Source organism: Microchirus variegatus (assembly GCF_963457635.1).
Source record: "Microchirus variegatus genome assembly, chromosome: 15".
Classification (NCBI taxonomy): Eukaryota; Metazoa; Chordata; class Actinopteri; order Pleuronectiformes; family Soleidae; genus Microchirus; species Microchirus variegatus.
In genome coordinates, this window is record NC_139816.1 from 25,569,704 (window position 1) to 25,596,923 (window position 27,220).

General features: G+C 41.2%; 1 protein-coding gene across 1 annotated transcript; it reads left to right on the forward strand.

Annotated features, from left to right (window-relative positions):
- Nucleotides 1-1,364: 1,364 nt before the first annotated feature.
- Nucleotides 1,365-27,220, forward strand: LOC310937558 (homeobox protein Mohawk-like; the record flags this gene model as incomplete). Its single annotated transcript, XM_083901841.1, is given in 10 exon segments — nucleotides 1,365-1,436; nucleotides 1,438-1,446; nucleotides 1,450-1,588; nucleotides 2,681-2,739; nucleotides 2,743-2,969; nucleotides 4,979-5,138; nucleotides 7,952-8,105; nucleotides 13,365-13,802; nucleotides 26,829-26,862; nucleotides 27,013-27,220. Coding segments are annotated over 10 exon segments (1,500 nt in total).

Consider the following 27,220-nt stretch of genomic DNA (forward strand, 5'->3'; position numbering starts at 1 on the left):
CATACTTTTTAATTACAAGGTTTTTACATGTTGTTTCTTTCATTTTGAAAAAAATATATTTCGAACTCATACATTTTTCGTTGGTGTCAGATTATTTGTAACATAATGGTGATGAACACTGGTTGGAAGGGCCCCCCTGGGAATTTTTGCTTAGGGCCCCCACAGACTCTAGAATCGCCTCTGCAGTAGACCACATGGGTAGAGCCTACACACTTACTCCACGTCACAAGAATCGGCTGTGTTTAAAAACAGTTTAGTCTCAAAGTCCAAACTCAGATGATATTGGTGTTATATCTAAAATATACACTGACACATTCATCTGACCACACACCAGAATAGCATTTCCTACATTTGTCAGAAAGCTAAATGTGAAAATAGTTAAAAACTCTTAAGTGTTGTATTTACTCTTGATTTACATGCTTTTGAGCTTAAGTCTGAAGAGTTAAAATGAGGAATTTTTTTTTGCCTCAGGGTAATATTGAAAAATATTTTCTGTCAGAATGATTGACCACACCTGGTGGACTACACTTTTCCGTCTTGTTTTGAAGACGTTGTGAAGATTGGTCATGTTTATTACAGTTTTATTCCAACTTTAGTTACAGATTGCTATCACAAAGGGAGGAAATAAGGTGTTTCAGAAAAAACTAATTGTGCAACGTTTTGGTGTTAACGTTATTTCTATCCTGCATCTGTTATCTGAAAATAGGCTCTGTCAAGCAAAACTATCAGACCTGACTCAGGTATTTTTGTGTGTATACAGCTGGGGCAGGCACCACACTTTTTGAGCAGCCATACTCTGTATAAGCAGTTGTCTCTCTTACGAGCACAAGGATAGGCTTAATCATCAATGGTTTGAATTAAATGTGGTTATATTTCGTATTAATATAATACAATATTGTATATATTAAGTTATCTACTACATTCTTCAATACGACTGTTAATAAAATGTATAATTTTGGACCTTATAACTTTGCTGTGTATATAACATTAGTTTATGCTAAATTAACCATTAATAAACCATTAGTTTATTCAATCAATCAATCAATCAATCAATCAAAGTTTATTCACTAAGTCCTTTTTAAGTGGTGCCTTTTTGATAAAGCTTGAAATAACTTGAACCTCATACAAACTTTAAGCTGGCAACTTATTTTTTCTCCTTTTCACAACTGGAGAATTTATTTAATTGTTTTTTTTAAGCAATATTTTCGAGTTACACTGGATTCACTAATCCAGACAGCCTCCTCGCTTTAGCGCGATGCCCTCCCTCTCTCCCTCTCTCGCTCCCTCTCTCCCTCTCTCTCTCCCTCTCTCTCTCCACTCCAGTGCTGGCCTCGGCCCCAGAATCGGCGTAAACCATCAACAGTATGTTCGCAGGCTCGGGCTGTGTACGAGGAAACATGAGCAGGGTGAAATATTCAGAGTCCCGGGCGGCGCAGCGCAGGCCGCTGAATAAAGCGGAGGAGGAGACGGCGGTCCGTGTGGTTTGAGCTCAGGATCTCAGGACATGAACATGTGAGCAGGGAATGGGCGACTGGAAACAGGATTATTGTTGTACACAGCAGAGAGACACAGGAGGGCCCCGGGACAGGTAACTGACCAACACACAGCTTCATAAATGTTATATTAGCTCTTTATTTCCATGTTTGTAAAGTTTGGAGCAGGGATGTAGACGATTTGAAGTCTGTTTTCTCAACTTTGAATGGACACATCTGACTTATCTGCGTCTTTATGACTTTATTTCTTATGACACACATTAATGTAATGTATTAGATTTTTTAACAGTTTGTTAGTTAGTTAATTTCACTTCACTTCACTCACGAGTGTTGATATTTTGGCACCAGGCTGCAGCTGATGACACCTCACCACTGCTCTGCGCCGTGACATATAAAATATTCTACATTTAGAGAAAAAGGAAAAAGAAAACACACAGTGGCACATGTTCCTGCTCATGCACGCGTGTTTGTTGTGCATTAAAAAACAGGAAGAGCGCAGACCCAAAACAAACCATCCAGAGTTGATAGCGATGCGCGAACTCACCGCAGTGCACTGGAGGAAAGGCAGAGATATTCACGCCTGACTTTTTTTTTTCTTTCATCCATGTCAAGTGTTTGCTGTCCAAACCACGTACTCTTTACTCTACAGATTATAATCCAGTATCTTCTCTGACCAGAAAATAAAGTGAAACTGTACTAATGATAATTAAGTGGAATGCCGTCACTTGTGCAGAGGATAATCCGGTTTAGGGTGGAATATGGGAATAAATGGTCTAAATTGTGAATGGACTTCTGTTGCGCACGACGAAAGTTTAATCTATTTAACCCCAAATGACTTTCTATCAATGGACTGAATGTCCACTCTAGATTCATAACATATAGAAACTCCTTTCATTTGGTTTTTGATTTGGTTTAAAAGTTCTGATATTTTATTGCGTTGGAATCGCAGATGTAAATATTTTGCCACATTATACCGATGCATTATAAGCGCTTTTACGCACGCTCCTCTGTGATGGAGTGAGTCTGCGGGCTGTTTAATGCGGTGAGCAGGCACATAGTGAGGGGTGATCACACTGAATGTGTCACAGTAGGATATGAAACGTTTGTATTATGCTGTCATGAGATATTGTTTTTGGCTGTTAGGGTGCATATACTCATGTTTGTGTCCGTTATTCTCACTTCCACAGGAGAGACACTGGGGCGTTGTGACAAATCCAAGGAGAGACTTTCCCCCCCCCCCCTTATTTAGATTTTTTATATGTTTACGCATCAGACAAATCGGACGACTATCTGGCCAAAGATGAACACCATCGTGTTTAACAAGCTGAGCGGTCAGGTCCTGTTCGAGGAGAAGGCGAAGGAGGTGGAGATGAGCAGCAGAAATTATCTAGAAGTCATCGACGGGCAACATCCAGACCTGCTGTCCAGTAACCAGGCCATGCGAGACAACCAGGCCATGAGGCACAGGCGGAGCGGGTATGTGGAGCATTGTGCCGTACGTGTTTGACGCTGCGGCTCAGCATGTGTGGCTTGTGTTAACATGTGGATTAACTGGAGTTCCGGAAGCGCCATGAGGAATACCGCTATTTCACAGTTGTATCACTCAGCAGTTAATGCAGTGAGATAATGATGATTTAGATATGAGAAGTCCGATTGTCTCTCCACGTTTAACGTGTCATTAAATTTGATTAAGAAAATATTAAGCTGATACAAAGCTTTACTCCTTGGGCCAAAGCCCTACAAAAATGTATGGGCACGATTCTGCTTGAGCTATTAGACCTAATCATTTATTGAGATTTCAGCTCAAATATTTGATGTGTATGCGCCTTTACGCACAAAGCCACATTTTTACGCACATGTAAAATATCCCCACTGAATAGCTTCTCATGTCTGAAACACCAATTTGGTGTTAGGTCTGTTTTATTTTTCGTGATCCTTCACTTCCATAAGCTCTGATGTAACAGGGAAGTTAACCTGATCGTTAAAATTAACAAGTGGTCAACCTTGTTCAGTAGCGTCTTATAGAGGTTTCCATCTGTTTCCAATAGAGAAAATTCATCCTGCTGCTCTCTGTGTGGTCTAGTCGAACACATAAGTATGTAAAATATGTGTTTTATTAAGTTTTTTTTGTGTGACAGGTAGTGAATGTAGAGAAGATCATGTCCCTATATTATTATTATGTTGTTTGAAAGTTAATTGGACAAACATATGAAACGATTGGAGCACGCATTAAGAGGAAATAACTTGGCTCAGTGTGACCTCAGAGGAAACACAGAGGCTAATGAAGAGCATTCATTTATTACAGAGAGGTGAGTGTGTTTGTGTGTTTTAAATCCAAAGCTGTGGAACACGGAGTAAATGTCCTTTAGGATGTTCATGCCGATCTAGATTACAAGGAAAATATTTGTAGAACATGGACCTCAGGCAGACTTGAGGTTAGACTAAAATATGTTGCATCTGCAGACAGTGGAGCTTTAGATAAAAGGAGAATCTGAGCACAGCACCATAGTGACATCTACAGGTTCATAAAACCTGGAGCCACAGGTGAGGCTGAGTCCTTTGCAAGACTTCACAGACTGCTTCAAATGCACTGCAGGGAAAACAAATCGTTAAATATTCCTTCCGATAATCATGGACTTTGTCAGTAATGACTTTAAGGATATTTCGTGGTGTTTTATTATGTGTAATACCACGACAGTCCAGCGTTCCTCTAAGAGCTGGTAGTAAAAACACTGAGGTGTCTGTCTCTCAGACAGGGTTTTTATTTGACTCTCCACTCCACTGTGGCCTTAACCTAATGTAATGTTTTTACAGCATCCTCTCTTCTGGACATGTGTCGTAGCTCTTTTCTGTAAGGGAAAGCCAGAAGTATAATTTCAGTGTTTTTGTTATTCCCCTCTGTGAAGGCTTGGCTGTGATCTTGACCCAGATACATTGTTCTTGATCCACTTCTTCTGCGTGTATAACATTTAATCTGGAAAAAAAAAAAGTGCGCCGGAGCAGAAATGTTTTTTGTTTGTCTCACTGCAACGTGTTGGTGGTTTGTGGGACACGCAATGAAAAGTAAACTGCATGCGGCCATTTCTCTTTCTCTCTCTCTATATCTGACTCTGTGTTTCCTCTCTCTCCTGTAATCCAACATGTCTAAGCTTAATTTGCAATGCCTTGGCTGAGAAAATTGCATACTGTATGTGGAGTGTTCACTTTATGTGTCATGACAAGCTAATTTAGACAACATGCCGACCACTTGCAGCTGTGCTACATTGTTTGGTTCACTTCAATAAACAACATGATTGTTTTTTTATGAGTTTGAGACATTTGGATGTTACTTTAATTTGTAAAAAATAAAAGGAGAAATCATTTCTTTACAAAAGTCAGAATGGGTGATTTCTATTAGAAAAGAGGACCATATCCAGGCATATCCAGTATTTAATCTATCATCTGATATCTGATAGCTAAAGATCCTTTTTTTTTTTTTTTCACAGAGGTCGTCCCAGCGGTGGCAAAGTACGACACAAACGCCAGGCCCTTCAGGATATGGCACGGCCACTGAAGCAGTGGCTCTACAAGCACAGAGACAACCCCTACCCCACCAAGACAGAGAAAATCCTGCTGGCCCTCGGCTCACAAATGACCCTGGTCCAGGTGAGTCTATTGTCGTATAGACGCTGTTACAGCTGCTCATAATAATAAAAGAGCGATGCTGATTAAGTAAAAAGAAAAGTGAGTGAGTGAGTTTATGGTGTATTTATGAGTGTTATTGGTGAGGGGAAAAGTTAGATGTGATTTCTGTGGTTGAGTGTGTCTCTAATTAGGTCTGAAAAGCTGGATTTTAAGTTGCATTTGTAATCAGGGGGCTCTGGGGGAAAAAAGTGTTTGTACATCTTGAACTGTTTATTTTACAGCCCTCATGCAGCGGTGAATTTGTAATGCTGCATTTCTTCGAAACACGACAGTTGGCAGTCATGTTCGCTCTTTTGTTATTTCATAGCAATGCGAAGCTCGGAGTCATAAATAGAATTTGTAGTCGTATACTGTACGACTGTGGCTGTGAATCTGTCAGTTTGAATGAAGTGAACACAGCACAACTAAATAATCTAATATGTTGACTTTCAGTTTAGTATCTAATGACCTCGTAGGATTTTGTTTACATCCTTTTATAGTCCCAACCCACAAACTGGAAATCCCCTGTGGCTTTGTCGTATAAAAATCAGGCTGTGTTTATTTTCAAATATGACAAGTAACACGGTTGTCTTTGCTCATTTGTGATTTAACAATTACATGAAAAAACTTTCTGGAATTAAAAATCATGTCCACTTAGCGTGCTCAGTTTCTTTAATACATTTAGTCGTTTGTTTAAATTATCCCCAATTTCTTAAAGAAACCAACAAATATGTTAACAATTTTGTGCATTAGACATTCATTTTCTTACTTTTTTCTTATTTTATTTGTCTTGTAAAGCCTTACATTTCTCACGAGACCCTAAAAGGTCTTGATTCACATTTTGGGAAGAACTGATCTGCAGTTTATACTACACTGCAGATATACAAGGGATATTTTATATTTTAAAGTTCTATTGCACCCTCTACTGATAGTACAAGTGCATAGAGGATCACTAGACTTAAGCAACTGACCACTTAGAGGAAAAACCAGTGTTGAATATTGAGTGTATTTGGTGTCTGGAGTGTCCAGCTGTGTATGTACAGTATCATCTGGCTGACAAGGTCAGTGATTTGGCCTCAGAACGTCTGCAGCAGCTTTTTCGGGCCGACGGCCACGACGCTTAATCTGGTTCTCATTTAGGAGGCCTGTTTGTTTTGGTGAGCGCGAGCAGAGTGCAGAGGAATGCTTTGTGTTGGACAGTGGGATGCCGTGCTGTGAACACACCACACACACACACACACACAATCTCAAACACGCATGCATTTGAGCTGACACCCAAATAGCAGCAGCAGTGTTAAAGGTCAGTGGAAGATTTTGTGAAATTGAGTGAGAGTGATGACATGAAAGTAAATTAATTTTCATCACATTTTCCAACATAAAAGAGGTCCTTCAAGAGATTTGTGGAGTTTTTACAAGGAAGTTATTTACATTATCCCCTAATTCTTTCTTTAAATATGCAATGCTGAGCTGATTAATTCATCCAGTGAGTGATCGACAGAAAATTCAGAGTCAAAATAGTTTTGATCAAATACTTTCTATACATATCAGAATCAGGAAAGAAAACACATCCGCTTAAAAACATATCATCAATTGGCAACAAGAATCTCTGCACAATAACTTTCCAGTTCTTCCATGATTTGGTCCAAATTCACCTCTGTTGTTTCCTGCAGTAATGTAGAAAGCATCACTTTATGTTCAGGTTTCCCTTCAAACTCCCACCTGTCTCCAGGTGTTTCAAGCATCTAAATCCATCATGTTTCAACAGAACAGCTCTCATTTTCCATGCAATTGTTGCAAATTCTTTAAAGTCTGCTCTAAAAAGCCAGTGCCAGCTGAAGTCTGTGGCCATACCTACATGCCGTCTCCTCTATGGTTTGCACAGTGCATCCAGGCCATGGTCGAAGGAGCTGCTTTGGCGGCACTGTCCCTCCTTCTTTGTTGGTGTCATCAGCGCGAGTGTGCCGTCATCCCCCTCCTCCCTCCCTTCTGTTTTTTCTCACCCCCGCTGACAGACCATCTTTCCTCCCGTCCCCATTAGCAGAGCCGTGCCATGCCATGCCTCGCCTCGTCTCACCTCGCCTCCCCTCCGGCCAAGCCACATGTACTGGATGCCGCCTTCCCTGTGGAGTGCCACAGTGCTGGGCTCGTGACAAATGGATGTGGGATGGTCCTAGTTAACGAGAAACAAGATACTGAAAGAGGGGATCAGAAGAATAAGTACTCTAGCATAAGGCCCCTGTCTCAGCCCCTTCATAAGCTGCTTGAAATCTATTGAGCATGAAAAGTTATTCTAGTATAACATCTAATGGCCTCCCTTCCCAGTGAAAAGAAGAGTGCCAGCTCAAGTGTCTTTTTTATTGCATCCTGAAGACATTGTTGGAAAAAATGTATTATTCGAGGGAGTCCAAAATAAGCATGGAGGGGACGTACGCCTTGATCGGAACATTAGTTAATGAAATGTTGCATTTGCTGGCCATTTGGCAGTTGGCGCGTGCTAAAGGTTTCTGAATGGTGTTGATACAGAGAAGATGCATGCCGAGGTGTCTCTCTGGAGCGCCTGGGTTGTTTCTGAAAGCTCTGTTTCAAAGCAACCTGACTCTGGTTCTGTCTTTTGCTTCGGTCGCTCTTGGTTTTCTGGATGAGTCTGATGGCAGGGAGACAGCAGACCCTTTTCATCAAGTGAAGTCTTTGTTTTCATATGGATGTCAGGATGTTTGGAATCAAAACAATAACTTGTTCGTATTTTGCTGTGTGTTCCTACTCCCCTTCTTGGTCCCTCGCTGTCTTTCTTGCAGGTCTCCAACTGGTTCGCTAATGCCAGGAGGCGACTGAAGAACACGGTGAGGCAGCCAGACCTGAGCTGGGCGCTCAGGATTAAACTCTACAACAAATACGTTCAGGGCAACGCAGAGAGGCTCAGCATCAGCAGTGATGACAGCTGCTCTGAAGGTACGGAAGGAGGTTGCTCCAGCTTTTCTCTCGTGCTCTTTTAAATCCTCCCTTACACTGGATTATGACACAAAGACCATAAATCATCACCTCATTTCATTGTGTAGATAATATATATATAGTCGCACCCATTCATTTCCAATGTCAGTTGTTTTTGACCACAAACACCAAGGTGTAAAGTTTGAGAAAACTTTAAAAAAAAACTCAATTCATTCATTTTAGATGCTTAGTGCAGATGATATTTTGAGTTTTTGACGCAAAAAGATGAAAAACACAATGACTGTGCTTTAGAAAAGTTGTTAAAGATTTTGCCAAACACACAGAGGACGGCAAATTGCACCTCTTGACCGACCAGTCATATGCTGTATGACTGTAATCCATGATTTTAGGACAAAGTCATGGATGCAAGGCAATAATCATGGAATATGAATAACTGGTTTTGATCTCACGTTTCCTATTTTAATATCCTATAATATAGTTCCTGGGCTTGTGTTATGATGGTGGTGCCCTGCTAACATGCACTTAAACAGAAAGCAATATGTTTCATGAGGCTGGGAGAGTTTAACATTTATGTAACAGTGGGAGAATGAAATGTTATGGATTGTTCTCAGGACTTGAACATACAGCGCTGCGGTTTGCTGCAGGATATTACAGCAGCAGCAGATTCTCTAACACTTTACTCACATGGAGTTGTGCACAATTAAAAAAAAAAAAACCTTCAATATAATATCAATGCCCTGTGGCTCTCTGAGATATTTGTGAAGTCTGAGGAAACAGGCGAGATGACGTCATCACAAGGGTCTGATGGGAGATACGATTGAGTTGCGTTATGAGATTTCGAGGTTCCAGCTTTTTTTTTAAGGCTCATGGTGGAGATTAAAAGTCAGTGCAGCTTTGAACATCCATTGTGTAATGTCTCATCTGAGTGCCCCGACTTTATGAAAGTGCAAGAACAAACTGCTGGAGTGTTCTGTCAGATAGTTTTACCAGCAGAGATAATGTTACACAGCTCTCTCCTCTCTTGTGCACACACACTCACAAAAGCTCTTTTTTTTTTTTTTTACTCAGTTAAATGAAATACATTATATTTGGAAATCATGAAAATAATGTATGGATTAATACAGTGCTTGGAGGAATCATTAACAAATTAAGCCTGGAATCAAATAAACTAGTGCAAGATTATTTAAGTCACAAATCATTAGACAAATTGTACTGTTTTCTAATTGCCCCATCCATGATTTTCTAACACAAATACCATTACCTTAATACAATAGCAAGCCATATAAATTTGCGTCTCTCTGTCTCGGGGTCGTCACAGTGGATGATCTGCAAACATTTGGCTGAGATTATGCCGGATGCCCTCCCTGACGCAGCCCACAGGGCTCAATTTAGAGTGTCAGATTGACAATGTGCGATGGAGATCGGGTAGCTTGCTCAGGGGTACCGCAGCCTTTAACCTGGCGGGGACTCAAACAGACAACCTTCCTGTTACAAGCCAAGTTTCCTTTCCACTTGGCCACGGGCTGCCCAGGAAGCCATATCGTGAGCTAAACTAACTGACATTTAAAGATTAAGAAGATTACAATATCATACAAATTATGTCCAAAGCAAAATGTCCATCTAAAAATCACCTTCGAGTATCCAGATGTTGTTAAAAACAAGGAACAATCGAATTGGAATATTCCTATTAAAACCAGAGATATGAACAAATTCTTGCTCTAAACATTTTTAAAACATTGAAATAGTCTCACAGAACATGATAAGAATTATTTTATCTTGTAGTGTACCATTAGAAATGTAAGTTAATTGAAATAAAGTGAGTTATAGCTACAGGTATAAACTATAACGTTACAATTTAAATATCAATCAATCAAAGATACACCAATCAGATGTTTAATTTGTACTGTACACACACACACACACACACACACATATATGGGTTATTGTTTTTTACTTTAGGGCCCAATAGTTGTTAATCCAGTATGTTAGTTATCAGAATCAGAATTTTGTCTGTAACCCTTAACCTCTATCCCACAGTTATTCTCCAGTTCTCTAGTATTGATATTACACCATGAAAACAAAAGCTACAATAATATTCTGCAATGTCAAATAAAAAAAAACCAAAAAAAAAAAACATTTAATTTGTTTGATTGGCAAGATTTTAACATAGGCAGCTGTGTGTTCTATTAAAATTAGGTGGAAAACGTTTCCATTTGTGCAACTGCTCGATCCATCAATTTAATCATTTCACAGACGTCACATCATAATGTCTTTTATAAATTGGCCCCGTCCTCTGTTGCGAACCTGATACCCTTTGCGCACAGTGACCAGGAAAAGCTCCTTACATCATCCTTCCAGTGTCCCCGAAATTTAAATCTAGCATTATAACGTGAATTGAGGCCAAAGGCCACACTGTCTCCTGCTGTGCCCAACCTAAAGCGGGCTGATGCTATGCAGAGTCATGTTCGGGGTGTGTATAAATGGCGAGTGTGTGACCCAGCCGAGAGACGCCAAGGCCAGCGGGCTGCAACACGCTGTCATTAAGACACCCCGCTGAGCCAACCTCTGTCTCCCAGCCTACAATTGGAAATGAGTGCTTCTCTCCCGTCAGCCGTGTATTTACTGCACATGCTGTTTTTCAACGGAGCGAAGGCCATTTTCTGCTCACTGACAGCACAGAAAACATGGTCAGGAAACATAAAAAAAAAAAAAAAAAAAAAGTTCAATAAAACACACATACTGCACACAGGGAACGAGTGAGCAGAAATGAAGAGGGCTGTGGTGTCAGTGATCTCTAATTCAATTTCTGAGGAGGACAGGCTGAGCGTGCGGCTGACAGAGGAATGTGTGCATGGTGTTTGCATTGTGTCCGCCACAGGCCACTGTACCTCCAGAGGCTCTGTATATCTCTCTGACTCTTCTCCCTGTCACATTATGGTTATGAAGCTCCCCGCAGCCTTCTCCTACTTCTGATCCAGCAGCTAAAAGGCCCTCCATTATGTTTTTTATGCCTATGCTTTTGTTCCAGAGGCTATTTATGGGGCTAGACCTGACCCCGATGACCGATATACATTCCTCTTACTACCCTGAGATGGTTCACCTTTTCTGTTTTGTAGCTACAGTCTAACTGAGGAAATGTTTTCTGCAAAGGATGTGGAGAGGACATATTGGCACACATTTTATTTAAAAAGATGCCAGACTTTGATGTATAAGGACCTTGTCATGGGATTATGACGACAAATATATTATTGCTTATGCGGTTTCGGAGGATATGCGGGGCGTTTGCTCAATCCCACCTCAGGCAATTCAGGGGAAGGAGCGCAAGTACACAACCTCCATGTGTTTCTGATATGTGGGAGCTATAATTTTCATTTGGCCCAGACAGAATCAAATGTTCAACCTGCCCAAATTACAAAATTACACTCTTGGCAGGGACAGTATCGACAGTGAACTTCTCCCTGATTTCACTCCTGCCAGGAGATCTGTTTTTTCTGCACACTGTTTTATCTTCCTCCCCTTTGCTTTCATCGGGACTCATGCTTTAATTCAATCTCCTAAGTCTCAGAGCACCTTGGAAATTATTTATTCCTACAGGGGAATAGAGACGCAACATGCTTTTGATGGAGAGGAAGTCTCGGATAGGCTCTCTGTTCTTGACATGATGCCAACAAGTGGGCAGGAGCGCCTGACACTTAGATTCAAGATTACATTGAAATCACCTCATTCTGACTTAGATCGGATGAACATGGGCCGTTAACAATTTCTTGGAATTAGATGAGCGTTTTTTTCAGGAAAATGTGTGTGATTGCTGGATCAGTGAGGCCGATTGGCAAAGTTTTTGAAAATTGAATTGAAAATGTTTCATATCTTCATTGCGTTATGTGAAATTGAGAATGGAGTTTGTACTGAGCATGAGTCCTAATGCAAAATGCAAAATGTATAGTAAAGCTATCAGTAAGAAAAATCATAACTCTCTAATTTACAGAGCCACACCAGAGATGCCCGTCTTTAGCATTAAAACTACACGAGAGAAATCAAAGTCTAAATAAAACCTTTCATTTTAGATAAATGCCCAAATGTGTGCAGCTTTTAATGCAAAAAAAAAACTAGATAAATGACTTACATATTGCTGATTTTTTTGTTATTGGGTCATCATTTATGTGCCGAGTCACAACAGGCTCACTAGACACCATATTGTCAACAAAATTGTCAACAGACCAACGATCCTGATGTTTTTTCCAAGATTTAGAAACAAAAGCAGACGACCTATAAGCATTAAATTAGACAGCCATTCCACCCTGTCATCAGCGCACCAGAACATTCCTGGATTGTGATCAGAAATTACATCAAATAAATATTTTCTTAAATCACTATAATGAGGTCAGTACAGAAGAAAATGTGATTCATTCTTGAGCTCTCTCCATTCACGTAGTTCACACAACCTGTTACTCACAACCTGGGGATTTTTAAATCTATCAACCTCAAATACCAGAGAACTTTCCTTTTCTTAATTCTCAATTTCAAATTCCCATCCTGTAAATGGGTTTGGTATGAATGTGTGTGCTTAATGTGTGTTACATTTGACGTACAGGTGAACGAAATAAATGACTTCATGAATAAAGGGAAAAGGAAAATGTTTTTTAAGAGAGAATGAGTAAAAATATTCTGAATGTATCATTCATTGTATTTGAAAACAGGGACGGGGCTGATATTTTCCATGTTTAAATAATTTATATTAAGCAGTTATTACAATTTTTTGTTCTCTGAAACAGTCACTCAAACTTTATTTTTTCATCCTGTTCATTATTTTTTATTGAAAATACTTATATATAATTGCAATGTAGTGCAGACATAAAATGTAGTTTGGAAAAGCAGACCATTGGAGTTATTTAATAACCGGTAAAGCATTTATTTGTATTATTTGTCATCATTAAACAGTTATATTTTATCAGATTGTGGGAAGAAAATTAAATTAGCTAAAGATATGTATCAGAAAAACAGCATCGGCCATAGAAAAACACATATGGGTCGACCTTCACATGTAAATGTCACAGATTGCAGACATAGTAATAGAACATACACAAAGAAATATAGAGCAAAACTGCCAGTCAGATTGCACATTGCTCTGTGTAGTGCAGTGTAGATCACATATGTTAATACTGCACATGTACATTATGAATGATACAGTATATTTTTGCACTTCATCCTCAAACAATTCTGATATTATTTTTCTTCTGATTTTGTCTCTCAATGATTTAGACGGTGACAACCCTCAGAGGACACAGAATGGCCCAGAGGAGCTTTCCAAGCCCATGTACCAGAGTGTCATCAAAAAGGAGAGCTCCTCCATGGTGGCCATGGGCATGGGAATGGGAATGGGCATGGGAATGGGAATGGGAATGGGAATGGGAATGGGCATGGGCATGGGCATGGGAATGGGAATGGGCATGGGTCCAGGACTGCGCTCGGCAGCCGAAGCCGCCTCGCTAGCCGACGACTACGTGTCTCCGCCTAAGTACAAGAGCAGCCTGTTGCACCGCTACCTGAACGACTCCCTGCGCCACGTCATGGTGGCCAACGCCGTCATGGACGCTCGCAAGAGGAACCACTCCGGCTCCTTCAGCTCCAACGAGTACGACGACGAGCTGCTCTCACCTTCCTCTTCTGAGGCTGAGGCGAACTTTGTTTATCGGGCTGGTAAGGAGCCACATTTCTTGCATTCTTTCCCTTTAAGAGTATCCCTCACACACACACACACACACATCATCCTTCATTTTAGTTCTTTTTTTTGTCCCCACCATCTGCACATTTTGTTTTAATTCCTTCAGCGGGTTCATTATTTCCTCCCTGTCTTTTGCATCACAGTAATGCTGCTCTATTACACTGTTCTCTCCTCTTTTTTTTTTTTAATGGGAGCTTTGTTTTATGTCTCTTGTCACAACTGAAATGGAGACAGAAAAAAAAACCACACACTGCATCAACACCAACTTGTGTATTGTCACTCACACACTCTCACGTAAGCACACTGGCCGTTTCTCCATCTGAGCAAAGAAAAAAATTCCCCCCGGTCGGCTCCTCTGACCCAGACAGAACACAGTCATATGGAGCACGCTCACTTTCAGACTACTGTTTGGCATGTCTTTGATCCTGCCATGAGGTCCAGGACCAGGCTGTGTGTGTATGTGTGTGTGTGTGTGTGTGTGTGTGTGTGTGTGTGTGTGTGTGTGTGTGTGTGTGTGTGTGTGTGTGTGTGCGTTTGTGTGTGTTTGTGTGTCAGCAGATACAGGGTATGTGAGATACATAAAAGGATGCAGTCAGAACATTTAAAAAAGAAACGTGAACTTGCACAGACCAGTGTCTAATTATCTTCTTGGCACATCATGATTAATGACTCTCGCCTCCAAAGGCATTAAAATGTAAACTCAAACTCGCCCATCACCTTTGCATTATATTCCTATTGCAGATAATATTATCACAGATGGTCCACAGAGCTGACATTTTTGAGGTTGTTCTACTCCACGACAGAATGAAAAACACTGTCCAGAGCAAGATGAAGCCTTTCTTTGATTAAGTAAAGGCTGCTGTTTTAATTATTCTCTCTCTGCCTGTTTTTATATTGGTTTTGTGAGTAACATAATACAAATGGGAAGAGATTAAAATCTCTAAATGGAAATAAGAATGAGGTACTTGTGGTATATACTTTATTTAAGTACAAACATCTTCTCTCTTTTTTTTGCAGTTTAAAATCTAATCTCTGAAACCAGAAATGTAAAATATATTTTTATGTAAGCTATTAGCAACGTTCATATTTATTTCAAACAAAAACAGCTGAAAACGCCTGCCGTGATCTGACTTATTCTGATGTTCTCTGTTGGCTCCGATGCTTCTCAGCTCGTCTGGACTGTGAACAGTCAGGGTCAGCTTCGTCTTCCCTGTTCGAGAACATTGGTCCTTTGTTCAGAGCGACTTCATAACTGATGGTTTCACTTCATGAGGAGTGTGTTCTGTGCCTGGACGAGGCAGATCTGAAGGTGTAGTGTGATGGAGAAACTGAGGGGTGTGTGGGCTTTGTGTGGGGACGTTTTATTGTGAGTCATTCAAAGCACTCTAGTGGACAAATGTGTTTCGTATTATCTAAGCGTGATGGAGAGTAGTGTGTGTGTGTGTGTGTATGTGTGATCAAAAAACGTAAAACTCTGTGACCTGAGGCTTTTTCACAGCGACACACCTGCTGAGACTCACAGAAAGAGATCATGAGAGACTTAGAACACCATTTCGACCAAATTTTAATAAGAAAAATCTCAGAAAAAGGATTAATTCACCGGGCCAGCCTGCTGTTTTATTAGAAAACAACAATTTTATCTCTATGGTTAATATCATTTCTTGGCACTGACAGACTCTACTCTTGGGTTTCTCAGGCTCTGGCACCTTTACAGAAGTGTTACTTTGTTACATGCGAGAGAAGCTTTTGAGTCGGCTTATGGAAATTTCTCTGATGCAGCGTTGACTCATGGGATCGAACACCTGCCTGTGCTCTGATCACCCAGCTGAGGAAATGAAACGAAGAGATTTGAGTTCCACGTCTGATCTCGCCGCCACAGACACAGCAAATGGAAGAGGGAGAAATGATTTTAAGCTTGAGTTTGCATCATTTCCTCTCTTCTTTTTCTCTTGTGGGCCCGCACACCACAGATATTTTTGTAGTGAACACATTGCTCTTTACAAATTGTTTTATTGCGTTTTTGTAACATGAGAAAAATCTTTCTTGAGCTGCAGACTTCACACAAATCTATACTTACATCAGGTAGCTATACAAAGGGGAAAAAAAGGAAGAATAAATAAGACCTAAGCTCCCAGTAGTTTCCTTTTGACAGTGACAAAATGTCTGACATTCAGGCAGCAAGGAGGAAAAGGATTTTGTACTTGAAAGAGCCTGAGCATTGTCTCTTGGCACGTTCTTTTGCCGAATTCCTGTCTGAAAAAAGGCTTGTGATTGGTTAAAGCAGAAGTGGCGTGCCTGGCAACCATCACGCTATTGGCCAAAAGTCCATTAGCGGGTCCAGTTGGCTGTTGTTTCGGTGGCCTGAGCCCACAGTGTTATCTGTGACTACAGAGGGCAGTCAGACGTGGCAGGAGATGGAGAGTGTAGATTTACCCCAGTGGAAAACTAAACTTCTGCTGGCTTGAAAGGACGCACACATTCACATACCCACACACACTCGTACATGCACCCACACACTCAATGTATCATTCACGGGGCCTCGTACAAGCGCACACATCCAGTATCAACACCCACATGCGCACACACACCTACAGGCAAAGGACTGTGGGGAATTTCATTGAACACAAGGAGCTGTAGAATTCCATCACACATGCCAGGGGTTTCATGCCAAATTACCCTTTAATGGGATATTAAATGGCAGGAATCTGGCTGAATGTTTTTCTTCTTGCTCAGTACTCAGATTTCGCCCCGTCCGATATCATATAGATCATTATACGCCAAATAACTCCCAGCGTCTCTGCGGACGGAGACCGGGAGATCTTGGTCAGACAATATACACGAGGTTGACAGTGGTAGGTTTTCCTCAGGTTCTCCCCTTTATGGACTCTGTTAGCAGCTGAGCAGCACAGTAGCCTGATGGTGAGCACTTGCCAGTGTCTTCATTAATGGGGAAAAGTACAGATTACAAAAAAGCAAGTCAGAGGTTGCTAGCAAGTTTCCATGGATTTTATTTTATCCACTACTTTCATAGATGAAATTAAGATAATATTTCTAGACTGAATTCATGATGATTTGATCAAAAAGGATTATGCAACATTTAATAACTGTGACAAAACTCATACTCACAGTTTGAGTAATTGGTAATGGTAAATGGTCCGTATTTATATTGTGCTTTTTTAGGCTTGATCACTAACACTGCAGTTGTGCCATTCACACCTTGCATACAGCACATCTGTGGGTATTTTCTGTCACACCTCACACAACCTTCAACGTGGTGTTAATGAGCTACTGTCATCTCTGTACTACCCACATTCTTAGAAATAAGGGTTCCAAAAGGGTCCTTCTACCAGGGCTGAGATTCTACCTGGAACCATTTGCTTCTGAAAAAGCCTTTCCCGAATAAGGGATTTTAAAAGGGTTCTTGGTGGAACCCTCCGAAATGGTTCTCCTATGAGGACAAGCTGATGAATCTTATATGGTTCTACTTAGCACTGCAAGCAATCTGTAATTTAAAAAAACAACGAAGCAACATGGAGAGTATGTTTTAGTCCAGTCACTTTGCAAATGTCCACAACATTAGAAAATTTGAGTGCGTGCAACATTCAAATACATATCTCATTTGCATAAATATGCCTTAAGGACCTGCAGCCATTAGTTTTGCTGGTGTTTTGGTTCTAATCCAAAGTACTGAACACAGTTGAGAGTTCACAACACTACAATTCCTCCTGTGAGGAACATGAATGTCTGGCATGGCTAAATTTAGAATTTATACGTGCGACTATGCCAAAATGTTCTACTGTGTGTTGCAGTTCCCTTCAACACACATCTAAGCCCGGGGCACACAGAAGCAGCAAATGCACCCCTTTTTCTTCTACAGTAAAACGTATTTCTTACTCAGGTGTCATTTAACAAACACGTCTCAGAAATATATTCAGTGAAAACAGCAGCCTTCGGCAGCAGCAGCAAGACCCAGAGGAGCTTTTATATACGGAGACAGTGAGCGCCAGACAGTTATTGAATCCTGGAGATTTCAGTGGCACTGCAGTCATCTAGGTGAATGGAAGAAAAGTCATTGAAACTGGAAAAGTAAAAGAATGTTTGGATTTCTTTTCTTGGGGTAGAAACTTAGAAAGACGTGTGATTTTCATTTGTGATAAAAATAGATATTTGTCGTGGTTGTTTTTTTTTATAGATTTTTGACCAACAGAATATAATTAAGTGGATTTCTTTTACCATGATTGTCTCGCTTGTTTCCTCTCCAAAAAAGTAACCCAGCTGTGATGATTTATACAGCAGCATTGTTGAGAGCTGGTGGCTGTTGAGGATGATTTAAGATAATGAAGTCATGTTTGCTGACTGACGAGTGGTTGAGGCTGCAGAGCAACAGAAAGGACAATGCTCGACGCACGGCCGCTCAAAGACGACGAGCCCCTCCCGAATTGTGATGGCTGAGCAGTGGAATCCAAAGATGTGGATGATCTGGCTACAACTTGCTCTTTCCACAGTCTCATAGGAAAGTAGAAAGGGAAGACAGAGGGAGAGGAGGATGTTGGGGATGTTGTTCCAAGGCGGCATATATTGCCAAGACTCACTGAATTCAGGTTGGGCTTTAGAAACAGTGTGGAATGGATGATGAGAGGAGAGGGAGATACTTGTTCCATCAAGATCACAAGGGTTTTTTTTTTTCAGCTGTGGCCTTTTGGGAGAAGAAAGACAGCATGGTAGCAGTGACTAAGAGATTATGGCAATTAGAAGAAATAAAATGTTCTTCACACAAAGATAGGGAGAACAATCACAAATATGAGTGAAGGCAGTTTGCCAGGCATCACTGTGTAAAGTGGATATTTTTGGCACAGAACTGAACAGATTCAGTGAGACAATAACAATAAAACCACAATGAAGGTAAAATTCCCTCAGAACTAAAATGTAATGCTGTTTTTGAGATAGTTTTCATTTCAGCAACTCTCACTGAATCATCTGCCAGTGCTTTGACAATGATGAGACTATTCATGCTCCTCAGGTTAGTAAAACATTTCCTTTAAAAAGATCAACATCAGTGTCCCTGTCATGTTGGATAATCCAGATACCTCACTGCTTACTGCAGAGAGTCCAACAGTTTTCGAGGATTCAGTCCTGGTTGACATGGCGACCCCTGTACTTACGGATGGTAACAGAATCTGCAGGCAGCAAAACAAACAAAATCACTTTAATAAAGAACTCATGCGGCACTGAGCTCAATGACAAACAGCTCTTTGCACTAGGTAATGAAAGTCTTACTACTTTTAATATGAAACTGCAGCAATATGAAATGTTTGATTTGCATTAGGAACAAATTTGTGCAGCATTTTTGTTCTGACAATATTGCCACATACACCCATTTTGTAACTCTATACAGTGTCTTTCATTATAACCAGTGCTTTATAAACCAACATTCCTGTTGTGTTACATCATGCAGAGACAGATAGTGGCTACATGGGCATGTATTTAAATTAAAATGTAATTTCATTGTTTTTAGGCTGAAGTGACCTCAAGCAGATATAAAAAATGAAAAAGTATCTTTATGGTTATATACCACTAAGGTAAGGTTAACAGTTGTATCGTACTTTTGGGTTAAGTGACATTTTAAGGTCAATTTAAAGTGAGGACATGGATGTTGGGTGGTGCTAGTGAATTGTAGATCGTGCTTTTCAAATCTTGATGACCTCTCAAAGCTGCTCTACAAAACAGTTTTTGCCATTCACCCCTTCACACCCATTCATTCAGCGCTTCTACAGTATATGCAGCACTTTTTCTATCACATGTCGTTAGACATCCACTCACTGGGGAAAAGCTTTAAGGAGAACCTTAACAGTTGAAAGACGTCTCGCTCTCATTGGAATAAAAAGCTCTCATTCTTTGTGTACAAAAGCAGGTCTGTTATGTTTGGTACAAACTTAAACTTGTCATGAGAAAAGAACCCATTCGGTGGCAGGAGATTTCTTGAATATATTTTTGTTTGATCTCTGCAACAATATACCAGATGACCGAATAGATAATTGAACTACCAGCCAACAATATTATATACTTAAGTCATTTATTGCACTTTCTCTCCATGATGAGAGTCATCAGAAGTTGTGAAGTGTCCTTCAGGGTGTGTCTGGTCCAGCAGTGGGAATGACAGGGAGTTGGCAGAAGTGTGGGATAATCCTGGCATTAAGCTGTGGTGCAGTTTCATGTGAATGGAAAGATGGATAAAAAAGACACAGAGTTAAGAAATGAGGAAAAAAAAAAACCCTACTGGTGAATCTCTGGAAGATGGGATGTTGGCTTGCGACCACTGCGTAGAGGTTGGGTGTGAGGTAAACAGAGGAGACACCAGCAGACTGAGACAGCGTTCATTCTAACCGTCATGCTGCCGAGAAGTGTTAAGGCAGACACTGTTTATGTGCAACTCCCATAGATAGACGTGGAAAAGTGCAGAATAACGAGCCCTCTCAATCTGATCGCTTTTAAATCAACAGCACGCACACATCAGCTACAGAAAGCACAGTCTGCCTAGTCAGGGAAACCGAGCTGTGCTGCCCCGGACTGTGTAAAACACAAATTGTTTCCATTTTAAAAACCGAGCCGCGTCTAGAACAATAGTCTTCCATTGTGTTCCCACGGGATAGAGGAGAGCAGAGCGCGTGGGTGAAGTTTAATGAGAGAGCAGAGGTGTGACCTAGAAGGGACTCAGAACACACAGTCACATATGCATGCATGCTCGCACACACACATGTACTCATGTATGCACATATGCAGAAATCCCCCAAGAGTGTGAGAGGGCAGTTCAACCCACCACCGAGAAGAAAATTGCAACATAATGATGCAGTGAGTGCAGCACAAACGTATCATTTGGCCTCCAGCTCCCAAAAAAAGTATATTTTTGGGTGCTTGAAAAAAATCCAAATAATGTTGTTTTTTTTCTGCTTCTTTTCCCCCGATGTGTTTGTTTGTGCACCACAAACAACAGCCCTTCATCTGTTGGAGGAGATGAGTGTGTTCTGTTGTGTCACAGCAGTGATAAGAGCCTGGTTTTGTTAGGTTTATTTTCCTGTGATTGTCTGTCGCAAAAAACCCTGAACGTTTGCTGATGAGATTCAACAAATCTTTTTTTCTTCTCTGTTTGTTTGTTTGTCCAGGACACCACAGCAGTCCACATACACATCCAAACAGCACATTAAGAAGACACTCGCTCACACACTTGCCATGACAACATATTTACTCCTCTGTCGAGACGCTCTTCCCATTTTGGCTGATTTACTGGGGCCCTGATTACACTCTGTTTACTGGCACTCATAAACACAATGACAACCTGGCAGCATTTAAACATCTCAAACACTGTTATTATTTCTCCATCCAGCGAGAACACACAAGGCAATCCTCAATGCTGGATCTTGGTTATCTGTCCCGACCGCAGCCACACCAGTGTGTCATCTGCCACACAGACACGGAAAAAGAGCAACACAGAAAAAGAAAAGCAGCAGCTCTTTTTTTGTTTTTGGGCAGTGGCTCAGTATCTGTCTGTTTGTGTTACTGAGTGTTTGTTCTACTTAACAGTGTAAGAGCAAATTATTCAATATTTTTTAAGTGATGCAGGCGTTGTTGGAGCAAACGGAGAAGGCATTAAATCCACGTCGGGTATGATGTCTTTGGCAAAGTGAATGGAATTGACAGTTTGGTTCTTTGGAGTCTCAGACTTTTTCACCACCCGTAGAGAGAGAGAGAGAGAGAGAGAGAGAGAGAGAGAGAGACAGAGAGGGGGAGAGAGAAATGGCTGGGAGGGGTGATATAAAAGTAGCATTGGCAGAAAGGCAAGGTAGCAGAGTGCCAAGGCATCTCTAACTTCATTTACAGACCCTTCTCGACATCATAGGAATCACAGATCTCTAAAGAAACATATAAAAGATAGCCGTGGAAGTCCAAATGCGAGAGTGAACTCTCTGTATCACGTCTCGTGCTCAAGGTTGTGGCTTGTGTTGGTGTCAAACCACAGATAGCGTCAATGAGCGTCACCGTATTTTGCCTGAAGCGCTGCTCTTTTTCTTTATGGTCAAAAGATTTGGCTGACTGGTCAATGCAGTTGCATGTCTGCACACTCAGTAATGTGAATAAACTTTAGATCCAGTATAAGGTTAATGATGCAGGCGTTCCTTTTTTTTGGAGGTAAAGCACGACTATGAGAATTGTGATTCATCCGTGGTGACAGTAACTCCTGACTCATCCTCAGACCTTGACCGGCAGTGTTACACAACAGCATGATGACAAGCTGATGTGTTCTCATCCTGACCTGTACACCGGCTATGTGGGTCAGTGATGAACAGATTGTCAAGTCTGCAGCACCACTCTGGTTCTCATCAGGTGCTTAAAAAAGAAATCAGCTTAGATCATTTCCTTACTTTTACAGATGAGTGTAAAATCTGTGTTTGTGTTTGTGTCCAACTTTCAGTCTCTTCCACTGATGAATAATGGCAACGCTGTCATCACACCCTCTGCAGTGACATAAATCATGAGTAACATTCATTAATGATGCTTCACAGCTTTTTTTTTTAGTATTTATAAACTGTTTTTCTAATCTTGACTCAAAGCTGATTTACACTACAGTATTGACCATTCACCCATTCACATCCCATTCACTCACACATGCATACAGCACATCTTTCATACCCATTCACACGTTGCCGTCAACAATAACATGGACACGAGCGGAGCCAGGAATCAAACCAACAACCTTCCAGTTGAAAGACAAATTGCTCTACCACTGACTTACTGTCAAAAATGCAATACATTGATTTTTCACAACCTGGCGACCCATAAGCTATTAATAAAGACTTATAAGTAATCCATATGGCATACATAATTGAGTCAATAACCATTAAGAAAGCCATATGTTCCTACTTATATACCCATAACTGTAACTCAACTTATTCCTAAATATTTTTTCTTCTGTACTCATATAAATCATCCAGGTCATGGTATCTCCAAAATTTCCCCTGGAGCAAAAGTATTGGAACTTTCACCCGCATTTAATGGTTGTCATCAACTCAGAGTTTTGCAGTCGTCCTCTCCCAACCTCGGTATAAAACTTTGGTCACATGATAACGAATGTTCCTAACGTTGTAAAGCTCTGGAAAAAGCAAGTAAGCAGACCCCCTTTTTAAGTTAAACTCTATTCCCAAGGATTCATTTTCACACCAGTTTTCCCCACTTTTGGGAATTCTGCGTATTCATTTTCTCCTCTGAGAAGATCAATGCCACTTCCATCGAGTTGTCTCTGTGTGAACGATACCTACAGAGCTAAGTGACGGACCACATATGGTTTAGCATAGTAACTCAATGCAGGAGGAAACAACTACCCAGTTCCTCTCCACAATTTAAAAATATGCTAACACAAACCTCTAAAACTCATAACATATTATTTTAATTGTATACCGACCAAAATGTGAAATGGGCAAGTTGTGTGTGTGTGTGTTTATGTTTGTTACAGGACGTTGTGTGCTAGTTGTCATGAAATAGTTTCAGTTCATGACTCCCTGAAAACCTCAACCTCAAATTGTAGAGGTGCTGGTCAGAGTATTGTTTAGCTTAAGTGAGCGAGACTGTTTGCTCCTGCTTCTCGTCTTCATGCTATGCTAAGCTAATTGACTCGCCGCACTGTAAATACACAGGCATGGCAGTGGTATTTTTCTCATTTAACTCCCAGAAAGAAAGCAAATATACCCCAAAACTGTCAAACTATTTTCTTAAAAAATGTCCTCAATCCGTTCACCTGTTGCCTTTTATTGTCATGGGAACAATCTGGGGTGACCATTAGCTTTGACCCTATGAGTTACTTCTGATAAAACCACCACCTAAAAACCTGAAATGTAAATCTCATATAAAATGAGCAAGTGTGTGTTTATTTGTCTGCTAATTCAGCCCAGCCCATGCTGTGTGCGGTACGGCCGGCCTTGTTTATTGTTGTATGTTGCTAACAACAGCACCAGATGGTAATGATGATACTCAACCAGCCTCCTCCGCAGTCGTCTTAACAGGTGTAACCTCTTTAATTTGTCAGCCCCTGCTTGCTTTCTCTCATTTTTTGTCTTTATTTGCCCTCTTTTCGCTCTCCCTCCATTATCCATGGCGATGCTTAGTGAGGAAGTATTTTTGGGTTTCCAGCACGATATCAAAAACCATGAGACTTCTTAGCTCTCCCCCCCCTGGGGGCGGTCCGCAAAACTGTTGGTGAAGCCCAAAGGCAACAACAATAAGGACTTAGTTTTCAGTAGCAAAAGTAGTAAAGAAAAAACAGGGAGAGAAGAATGAGAGAATAATAAAAAGTCCTATGTGATTTATCGGCGGTTGGCACTGCTCTTGTTTTAAAAATCAAAGTTTTAGATGTTTTAGGCACAGGGCTTTGGAATTTACAGATCCTGGGGGTGGGGGTCAACCTTTGCCATAACACCCTCTCCAAGTGGGCTTTCAAAAACATTGTAAACACGTTTATGTTCTGAACACAGCATCTGGACAGTGGCTGCCTCACACACACTGGAAACACTTAACGCTGTGGATGGAAAGACTCACACACTGCACTTCTCAGCCCACAGTGACTTCACAGCACGCGAAAAAAGACACTCTCGTCTTCACAGACGTTTGCCTTTGATGTCACTGAGTTTGACCTTTTTTTGCCGCTGTCACCAACCAATCCATGCACATGGGCACCGCAGCAGTAAACAGTGAGCTAATATATCTTCAGGGAACATAAACAACACATGAAAACAGCGTAATTGGCCTGCAATTACAGTACTGTGATTGTGGAGCACAGTGCATATTTTTAATCAGGACCAAGCTGCTTTGGGATACTGGCAACAATCAAGCGAGTAGATGGAGATAGAGCACAGAGAGGATGTATTCAGTCTTCATGTATCTTCCTGATATTTACAATTTAGGCTGAAATTACAAGTGGCTGACAAATGGTTTGAATCCAGAGAAAGGGGGGGGGGGGGGGGGGAGGAGATTGAGAAGAGCTGGATAAAATCAAGGGCTTTCAAAAACAGCTTTTGAAAATGTGAAAATGTGGCTGAAGTGCTTTTTCCTTGACATAGCACAGTCACCCTTTACTAAAACAGAGACGGGAAACATTGCATTTGTTTTGGCTGGGCTACATGGGCATGGTCAGTCTCGAGTGCCTGGACCAGCAGGTATTACAGCGAAATGCTGCAGTGAGAGTTAAACGTGTGGAAGGCAGAGGATGAAGGACTCGAGGAATATCAGCGAAGGGAAAACGACTGGCTGATAAAGCAAGATAAAGAACGAGGGAATGAGAGGACAACAGGGAATTGTGGCCAGACAAGAATGTGATGATTTCGTTGTAACTCTAAAACCTAAAATCTCACTCTACGGTTTGTACTTCTGGGTTATCATGTCCTCATCTCCCTCACACGTGCATAGACGTTCCTCTGTTCTTCTGTCTAAGAACGATCAACAGCAGAAATCCGCGCTGAGCAAAAGTCTATCTCTCTCTGTGGAATACACCCATTAGAGGAGAAACAGGAAAACTACAGGAAATTTCATAATCAGGTTCACATTAGCTGGGGGCCTTGCAAACGTGGTGTTGTCAGTGTAGCTCATGCTACATGGGAAGATTTTTGGAAAACAAGAGAGGAACAGAGCAAGGCGTTGGGAATAATTAGGCGCTTATAGCAGCTTGTACGTCTGAACACACTGGATCCAAGATTTTTGGAAAGTCCATGGAGGACTTTGGCAAGGTTAGAGGTGACAGCGCAGAACAGTGAAATCGAGCGTAGGATTTCTGCGATGGCAGGGAAGTTAAGAGTTTTTTGGCACTCCATCTGTATGTCTGTCTGTGACAATGCTAAATCCAGAACAGTGTCCTTGTACTACCTTTCCCAGTCCCCATCAAACGATCACGAAAGCGAAATTCCAGCCAGTCGAAGGATGAAGATTTTCAGGAATGCCTGTCGACTGTCGTGTTGCGGTTGTCGGCAGCATATTAAAAAAATGACTGCTGCAGGTTTGGACATCGCTTTTTTTTTTTGTCGTGGGGGTGTTCATGGGACATGTGATGAAGAAATATCACATGCAAGAGAGCAAGAACTCAGTAGTGTGCGAAGGAGCTGTAGGTAAAATGAACACCTTTGCGCTAAACAGAGATTTAAAGAGAATCTTCCCTCTTATGAACGTCTTTAAGTCGTTAAGTCAGCTGTACCTGAACTTCTTAACAGCTCACAGGCTCTTAGCTGTATGTTTAGACAACTGAGAGTGTGCGCCTGGAGGCTGTACAGCAAGGAAATCCAGATGCTCTGTTCTCTTTTAATGCCTCATAAAATATCAGGCTGGTGTCATTGTATTCACTGGTGGGCTAAACCTGCAGAGCTGGACCAAAGAGACAAATGTGCGTACGATCTCGTGGTTTGAGCAGCATGCTGCAATAAACACAGTCGGTTTGCCCCGAAGAGAAGTTTGGTTTCATTGTTTAATGACTTTGCTATTCCCTGCTAATGTTTTACATATGAGATAGAGAGAAACAGAGAGAGAGCAGGCCTCCATCTTTCTCTCACTGACTCACTTGCTGCCTTTTCATTTCCACTCCAATCTTTTACGCTCAGTCATTTTCAATTTGATTTCTTCAGACAACTCAATTACATTGGCTGTCGCCCAGTTGTTTTCCAACAAAATATTAGAGAATGGAGTCTCTGAGTCATAAGAAGCATCTTTCAACCTGATCCTATTCGTCACCTTTTGTCTTGATGGCTTCATGCAAAATCTAATTTTTGACCAGCATCTCAGTAAAGAGAGAAAACACGTTGGCACAATAAGAGGCATACACATGCAGACCTCACACAAAACATGGTCACACACACACACACACACACATATATGTAACTCCAGAGCCACTATGTTTCCAAATCTCAATAAATCCTAATTGACCCCAAAGAACTTTGCAACATTAACCCTTTTTTTTCTTCTTGTGCTTTCAGAAACCACCGACCATGGATCAAGTAAATGTGACATGTGAGTGGACTTTCTTTAACCTTGCAGTCCAGATTGAAACGTAATCACCTTTCCCCGCTTCCGTCATTACAATCTGAACTTGAATTCTAATTCGCTCCTCTGTGTTTTGTTCTTTGTGCGTGCGTGTTTGCATGTTGTGCTGATCGTCAGTGGAAGCAATGGCGTTGGAGCTGCGCAAAAGGAAAGGGTGAAGGGCAAAGACGAGACGTACTGGAAGGAGATCAATGCCGCCATGGCCTTGACCAACATGGCGCAGGGGAAGGACAGCGTCTCTGGAACCACCAGCTGCATCATCCAGAAATCCTCCCATATAGCAGAGATTAAGACTGTTAAAGTGCCACTGATGCAGAAATATTAG